Source organism: Crocodylus porosus, unplaced genomic scaffold, assembly GCF_001723895.1.
Source record: "Crocodylus porosus isolate Cpor-Errol unplaced genomic scaffold, CroPor_comp1, whole genome shotgun sequence".
NCBI lineage: Eukaryota > Metazoa > Chordata > Crocodylia > Crocodylidae > Crocodylus > Crocodylus porosus.
In genome coordinates this window covers 162,805,036-162,813,000 of record NW_017728886.1, presented here as the reverse complement: position 1 = coordinate 162,813,000, position 7,965 = coordinate 162,805,036, and the positions used below count along the sequence as shown (strand labels likewise).

The window sequence follows — 7,965 nt, the reverse complement described above, 5'->3', positions numbered from 1 at the left end:
TATGGATAAAACCCACCTTCCAGAGCTGAATTACAGTTTAACAAATTGCATGATGAGTTAAGACCTACAGTGTGGACATTACCAGCTAAGAGGAAGGCATATCCCCTACTTATTTACCATGAACAGCAGTACTCAAATATTCTTGGACCTCTCTTATCTAAATACTGACCAGTCCTCCTCAGCTTCACTTCTAAGTTGTAATTCCATAAGATCTCAAGTCCTTAATCAGTTCCCCTCTTCCTACCTTGTCAAAAAAACTAAGTATGCTGTCTGTTATATACATCTTTGTAAAACTGATGTGGTCATAACCATATTTAGAAAAATCCATAAAAGTAAAGTATTTAAACTTTAATTAAATCCATTAAATTACAAGAGCTTTGGTAATCTCATATATATAATTTTGGCAGTTATTTACAAAAGTGACGGTTGTAGATAAGTACCAAAGAGAATGTTCAAGTTTAGATCATCAAACTTGACACTCTACAACAATCTCATTTACTGTTTTTCCTCTGCAGAGTCTGCCTGAGTTAGGTTAGAAAACAATTGGAGCTCTTACTCCTATGTATATTTAATACAGTACATTTCTTCCCCAGTTGTTGTGGAGAACAGGACCCAAGACATTGCTTTTGTGCTTCTCTTTCCTCAATTACCACATGGCTACTTAAAAAACAGAAACCTTGTGGGACAGATTGAAGAGTGACAGCAGCATAGAATCTAAAGTGTTAACAGCACAAACCAGTGTATTTCCTATTTTATCCATTTTTGTAGAGATGGGTTAAAAATGCAAAACCCCTTGCAGGAGTGAGTGTCTTTACCCATTCCTTTCCCCCACACATCTAACAAGTTTAACACCTGAAAGTTTATAGCTGTTTTAGGAAGACTTCTGAAATCAATGCATATATATAGTACACAAAATAATCAGTCTGCTTATAATACTGTCTGAGGACAGTGGCACAAAATGAGAAAGGCAGTAATCCAATGATATGCACAGAAATGCAGCAGTTTTGTGGCTCGCACTTCATTTGTTCACTTGGCATTCTCTCCTCTTGAGGATTCACGTCAACCCTAAAGCGGTCTCAAGAATAAGGTGGTTCACTGAGACAAGTAAAGTAGTCTTCAGTCTTGAAAAGGGCTGGAGGTTCATACAGGGTCTGAGGTTGCCGTGAGGAAGACGATTTCTGTAATTTAGGTAAAACATTTTATTTCTACCCTTTTTTATGAATTACACCCATCACAGATCTAACTGTACTGCAAACCTGTCACCACATACACCCCCACAGGTTTGATACTTGGGTCTTTCACCACACCATGGTTTGGAATTATTTAGTTCACCAACTCTTAGACCTGGACCTCAGAGTATTAATCATGACTACTTGTTGAATTAGGATTCTCCAAAAGTATCTCTTCTTGGATTCATGACAGCAGCCAATCAAACAGGTGCAAAAAAGTTTCATAATAAAACACATGGGGCCAATGCTAAGAAAAAGAACAACTTGTCTTGCATGTATATTTTGTTAGCGGAGATTAATCTTTCTACCTGTAGTTCAGGCATGTCTGGCTTCTTCCCTGGCTGGGTTGGGGAGAACAGCCTGCACTGCCTGCAGCATGTTCCCCCTGGTCTGAGTTAGGCTTCCTAACCTGTCTCAACCTATTAGTTCCCAACCTATTAGTGACTCCATCTAAGCAGCCTCAATTAAATTTACCCCGACCCCTCTTTTTTCTGCAGTCTAGCCTATCTAAATATTTAGAATATTCTTTGAAGTTAGGCTCATGTTAAAGCAGAAAACATGATAGCTAGGCTTCAGCCAATCAAAAACAATCCCCACTGATGGCTCTATCATTCTTCTCCTCTGACGCTGTCCTACCTCAGTCACTATTTTAACTTTGCTGCTCACTTAAACAACCTCTTTACAACTTCCTTTTATTTATCTTTGCGCTTACTTTGGTAACTGTATAAACATAAGAATACACACGTGTTCCCCATTCATGCAGGCTAAAGTTGAATCAAGCACTAAACCTTGCCTGTATTCACTTTCACAAATGACACAAATTCTCTCTCAAACTGCAAAATTTATAGGAAAAAAAATTCCATTGTATATTTATTTTATATACCTTCAGTGCATAAGGAAATCTAAAACACCTGTATATGTTACTGGCTAACATGAGAACTACCCTTAATTAACAAAGGCACCAAAGTAAAACAAGCAGGTGGAAGGAAGAATTTTCTCATTTTGTATTCCAAAAACATATAGTACTTCTTTCACTGAACTTCTTGATCAAGTGCATGGGATATTTTAAAGTACAATTCCAAAGCACATAATAATTAAAGCAAAATAGAACTGCTATTCCAGTTGGACTATATCATCTAAAGGTAGCCTGTGAACTTCTTTGGAAAATGCAACTGGACAGTGCTGTACTGAATGGCTTACATATTAAGAAATATGAGGACACTGTTCAGTTTCCCCTTAGTTTCTGGATACATACACAGATCTGAAGGCCTGCAAAATGGCATGTCACTGCAAAACAGTGAATACCCATGCAGTAAGGCTTTTCAAACACTTAACTTGTTGTAAACCAAATTTTTCAGACATATCACAGCAGTTCTCTCTAAGGATGAAGCTCAAGACAAGTGTAATGCCCTCTGTGTACCTGGATTTAAAAACCTCCATTTTTTAATATGGAAAAAAACCCACTTCACTTGTCAAATTATTGTAAACCTAAACTTTTACTTAACTTCTGAAATAACAAGTCGCAGGTGGGCCAAGAGCTTAAGTAATTTTATTTTAAATATGTTTAAATCAGTTGGTTAAAATATGAAGATTCATTTCCTCAAACACATCTGAAGATATGTTTCCTGTTATTACACTCAGGTTCCCTACTATGCTACAACTATCAAGAGAGCAAAACCAAGGACTGCCACAAAATGAACTTTCTACTAGATTAAATGCTATTTTCCCTTGAAAGAAACAAGGCACTTAGGATGTCATGTAAAAATAATATCCTTACCTTTAAATGGTTTGGGAAATGTGACTTTTTTCCCCTTCTCTTTATACCTCTGAGGCCCTTAGATTGGAGGCAGCACTTTGCAATATCATTTTTTAGTCTGTGCAGGCTCTTCCTACCTGCTTTGCATTTTGCTGGAATTCAGTGATATTTTAATAAAGGTTTGCACTTTTGGTGCTTGGTTTGCAGGGTGTTCATATGGAAGCATGAAAAGTAAGTTCTTTAAGAGCATGAAGTCAACAAAAAATATGATCTTACTACTCTGCTCTAAGATTTTCCTTAGACAAAAAGCCAAGCTTGAAGCTTCCACTTCAAAATCACATTTAAGCAACAGCACCCAAGTCTGCCATTTCAGGTAAGTAGTTTAAACCACTCTGGGTACAGGTACACAAGACACTATGGCACTATAGCAATATGCTACAGCACCGTAGCATCCCTTACCAAAAACCGTGATACTGCTGGTATGTTACTGTAGCAACATGCTCCCTCATTATAGCATGTTGCTGCGGCGATATAACGGCCAAAAATAACTATGCATGGCTGGCAAGACACAGTGCGGGCTGTTATTGTGTCATCTTTTAGTACTTCCAAAAGGAAGTACTAAATGATGGTGCAGTAACAAAGATGCTGTATCAGCCACGTGTAGATGCACCCACTTACAGCCAGAGAGGAATACTTACATTAAGAAATGACGGGACACTGATTGTGTGCAATATTTTTTTAAAGGTGTTTGGAAAGGTGCCCAGATCTGTTTCTGCCTTTGCGACTCGTTCCTCCATTCCAGCCACATTATTTCCAACCATTTTTACAAAGGCCTAAGTTGGGTAAAACAAAACAAAATGAAACAAAACGGAAATATCTATATTAACAACATGTAAAAGCATTTTCCAGGTAGAATCCTGAAAAAGTTCATGTTATGTGGAAACTGGGATAGGATTCAATTTCTCAACAATTATAGGAAGGAGAGGAGAAAAATCCTTGCTGCCAGTTTTGCAGATTTCAGAACTACATGGGCTTAGAGTCATCTGTTGCTTAATTGTTTAACATGTACCAGGAAACTGAGGCTTAACATGTGCTTCCAATGTAACAATAAAACAGACAGTTTGAATCATTCTGTCCCTTTGTATCTTATACTGGTAAAAATCACTATAGCGACACTGAAAAAAAAAGACATTTCAAACCACATTTATTACATTGAAACCTGTCAGTGTAGTAGCTGACCCACTGCATTTACTTGCATACCACACCTTTCCCCCCAAAAATCAGCTGTCCAAAGCTGGGGTGCATGCCTTAACCAGAGAAGCTGATTTTTCTTTGCTGGAATGGAAGCATGGAGAAATAGTGCTGAAAGATGGCCGCCAGGTTTACTCAAGGCAGCAAGCAACCTGACCTGCCAAAAACTGTTGACCATTTGAGAAAAGCTGTAAAAGGGTTAACAGTAGACTTTCCCTCTCCTGCTTGCTGTCCCAAACTGACAGTCATTTTGAAGCACTGTCTTTCCATGAAAAAGCCAGCAGTAGGCCATGACTGAAAAAATATTTTTTTCTATGTCCTGCTTTCCAAAAACTTAGGCGTGTGTCTTATTTGGGGATGCCAGAAATATGGGTTCTGCAAATGTCCAAGATTTGGCTTACAGAGTCTTTTCCCAAAATAAACCTCCCACTTGATAACTGATGTACATGCTTCCCATGCAACTGAAAAGGAGTTTATCTAGTATACTTGACTACATGTATAGCTGTATTTTCTACCACATCTACCAATTTATGGCAATTGAGATCAGCCATCTTTCCTGTTCCATGAACAGTTCATCCAACTTTCAAGACATCTATCTCCTACACTAACCTTTTTCCTTTGTAGCTCCCCTTGTTAGTGAGGAGAATACTTTTTTAAATTCAAAGATAAGATAACTATCAAGCACAATTTCCATTTTCTGTTTTCTCCTATTTCATTCCAATGTCTCTCTTATTTGCAGTCAGAAGAGGATCAGTGTCAAGGATGACATAAAGCTGGCAGAAAATAAGTCCCTCACCATTTTTGCAATACTGCTGATAAGCACTGCTGCTCCAGATCATTTATCCTTCCATTTAGCTAAAAAATGTCAACAATGTTCTGTTTCCCTGTCCCTTTGTTCCATAATATGCAATACACCATTATTTGCCTATTCACATGTACCATATCATCCAAATGTCAAACAACTTCAGTTACTCCTTACCCATTCCAATTTTGAATTATTTGTTTAGGCTGTAAAACAGCTTATTGAATTAGTCCATTTCTCCCCCTGCAATCTCTATTACTGTTCTCTTCTACTCTTCTCATGCCCTTCCATGCTGATAGTACAAGAAGCTTCTAATCCACAACTCTGTCTGCATGGAAGTTTATCTGCACCTCTTTTTGAAATTCATTTAATACCTTAGCCATCCATAAATTTCCTTCTTGCACAGAGTCAGTACTTCCAAATCCTGGTGTTACATACAATCCTCAGTAAAAATGCTATTGTGACTGCCAATTCACTAGATTAACCAAACAAAATAAAAATAACCCTTGATAAGGTTAAAATGTAGGAGAAAGTGTAGAAGTGACGCATTAAAAACCTGTTATGGGTTGAGGTAGATGAAACATTTTTCTATGTTTCTACACATTTTTCTACTTGCTGCTGGCGTTTAGTTAACAGCTCCCCACTTTCCTATCCTAAAAAAAAAAAAAAAAAAGAAAACCCTGTATTTGAACATAGGAATGCTAAGAAAACTAGAACAAAACTGGTACTTTTTTTTTGTTTGGTTTCAGGTCTGTATGCACTTCCTGCAGAGTTCTGACATTTAGTGTAAAGCAACAGTAAAATACTAGCGACTGGTATATATACATATTGCTGGATTCTTAAAAGCTATATACGTATTAAAGACTATATACATATTAATATTATATTCTTAAAAACTATACACATATTGGCAAACACGTAGTGCTCTGACTGATGCAAGGCACACCCTCAGAAACTAGAAAGACAGTGAAATAAGATGTTCGGTACTTTGGTAAGAGTCACTGCGGGAGACTTTCTGAAGCTTAAAAAAGAAGCTTGGAATTCTAAAGGGAAAAAGCCCAATTAAAATCCTATTGCCAGTGCCCCTTGAAGAACAGGATTGTAAGCATCAGAAGCAGCAAATGTAATTACCTCTAGTTTGTCAATCTTCCTATAGATCTGTCTCATTTCTGTAGCTTTCATATGAATCTGAGGGACACTTTCATGGACAACTTGGGAGGAATCGTTGCGAATCTAAAGAAAATTCAAAACAGATTTGTGATGTCAAGTGAATGCTATAACTAAACCCGTGGATAACTTTAGAATATTCCAATACTGAAATCAATGAAATCTAGTAAAGCCACTAGAACTTGACAGGTGTAAATACACTGGTGCTATTCATTACAGGTGCATACAAACGTAAGCTGGATTTACGTTTTAAGCATTTCAAATGGAAGAGAGGAACAAGGAGAACTAGAAGGCAGAACTTCATACTCAAAGATGACAAAGCACTTGACAAAAGTTGAGATGATGGTTATTTTATAGAATGGAAAAACCAAGGCACCAAGGGTGTCAACTGATGTCACCTTTCTTCTGGGAGAAAGCCTCTTGTCCCAGGACTGTACAGTGTGTTTAAATATCTGCAGCACGTGTGAGCTAAAATGTCATTTGGCTCATGGGACTCCTCCTGGATTGAGAAATTTGGCATCTGGGAATGAGTGGCAATTAGGGTGCTTATACGTGTGCTTTGAGGTTGTGCTTTAATTAGAGCAGCTCTGAGAGCTGCTCTAATTGATACGCCGGGAGCGTCACGGGAACTCAGGATCTCATGCTTCAAAATAGCGGCAGGGGCTTATTAACTTTAGTTCAAATGCCCCCACTGCCATTTTGAAACATGGGGACACTGAATAGACGTGACACAGAAGCTGCTGGAGCATGCTAATCAGCATGTGCCAGCAGACTGGACTGAGTCTGCTCCAGCGCCTGCTAACTAGCATGCACCAAAGCAGAACTCTGTCACACACAAGTACCGTTAACGACCACCCTCCCCCACTGCTAAACTCCCAAACCTCAAGGCCCCTCCTGCACAGCCCGTGGGGGGTTACATGCCCTTCCCTCATCTTCAAATCAGGGTTGACTTGGACCTGAGTAAAGGCGGTGCTTTTCTTTGCTGCCCAGAAGAGCATCGGGGCAGGGGAGCCATGTGTGGACTCTCCGTTTCCAAGCGCTGGTGAGATGAAGCTGGCAGGGCAGTGCCCAGAGAAGAAGCCTGTCTGCAGCCAGGCTGGACTAGGAGCTCCCGGGGCCCTTCCAGCCCGCTCCTCCCTGATCAGGCCACATCCCCTCCGTCCCTCCTCGCACAGGGTCAGGCCGAGCCAGCACTCACCATGTCCAACATCCCCACAAACTCATCCACCCGCGTCAGCAAGTCTTCCAGGCTCTTGTCCAGAAGTTCCACCTGCAGGGTCAGGAATCGGTTTAACTTAGCACTGGCAGTGACGCCGCTCCCCCTCAATGGCTGCCCGGGCTCTGGCCCCCCCACCTCCGGCTCTGCTCTCTATGACGTCGCCCGTAGCCCCCCAAAAGCCAGATTCCTTAACCCCTCCGTGTCCGACTCACAGGCCTCCGGCCGGGTCGAAGCATACCGCCGCCCGGGGCAGTGAGCGCAGCTGCAGCGGTGTGTCCCCTGCGGGCTCCCGTCCCCGCTACGGCAGTGCGCAAGGGACACTCGGCGCCCGCGCCCGGACTCTCACCTGCGCGCAGCAGGCGGCGCCGGCCGGGAGCAGGTAGGCGGCGTAGGCGGCAGCGGCGCGGCTTAGCAGCAGCTCCGCACTGTTCCCTTCGTCCCCGAGCTCCGAGGCGCTGCTGTGGCTCTGTGACACATTGCCGCTGTCCCCGCTCCCACTGGCGCCTGGCGGCTCCGCTGCGTCCATCCCGCCGCACCCGTC

The 7,965-nt window shown here is 41.3% G+C and overlaps 1 protein-coding gene across 1 annotated transcript; it reads right to left on the bottom strand.

The window, feature by feature from the left end:
- Positions 1 to 333: 333 nt before the first annotated feature.
- Positions 334 to 7,965, bottom strand: BLOC1S4 (biogenesis of lysosomal organelles complex 1 subunit 4). The gene is made up of 5 exons (XM_019544506.1): positions 7,771 to 7,965; positions 7,404 to 7,475; positions 6,170 to 6,271; positions 3,684 to 3,818; positions 334 to 1,178 (listed from the first exon to the last, which is right to left on the bottom strand). Exons 1-5 carry the CDS (start codon positions 7,948 to 7,950, stop codon positions 1,077 to 1,079), a joined length of 591 nt encoding a protein of 196 aa, XP_019400051.1. The 5' UTR covers positions 7,951 to 7,965; the 3' UTR covers positions 334 to 1,076.

Bases quoted from the DNA above. Each gene is read 5' to 3' on its own strand.
- BLOC1S4 (XM_019544506.1), bottom strand. From the start codon at position 7,950: ATGGACGCAGCGGAGCCGCCAGGCGCCAGTGGGAGCGGGGACAGCGGC. The intron at 6,272-7,403 runs GTGAGTGCTGGC...AATTTTCTTTAG, and splicing joins TTGTGGGGATGTTGGACATG to ATTCGCAACGATTCCTCCCA. The intron at 3,819-6,169 runs GTAATTACATTT...TACCCAACTTAG, and splicing joins GGAAGATTGACAAACTAGAG to GCCTTTGTAAAAATGGTTGG.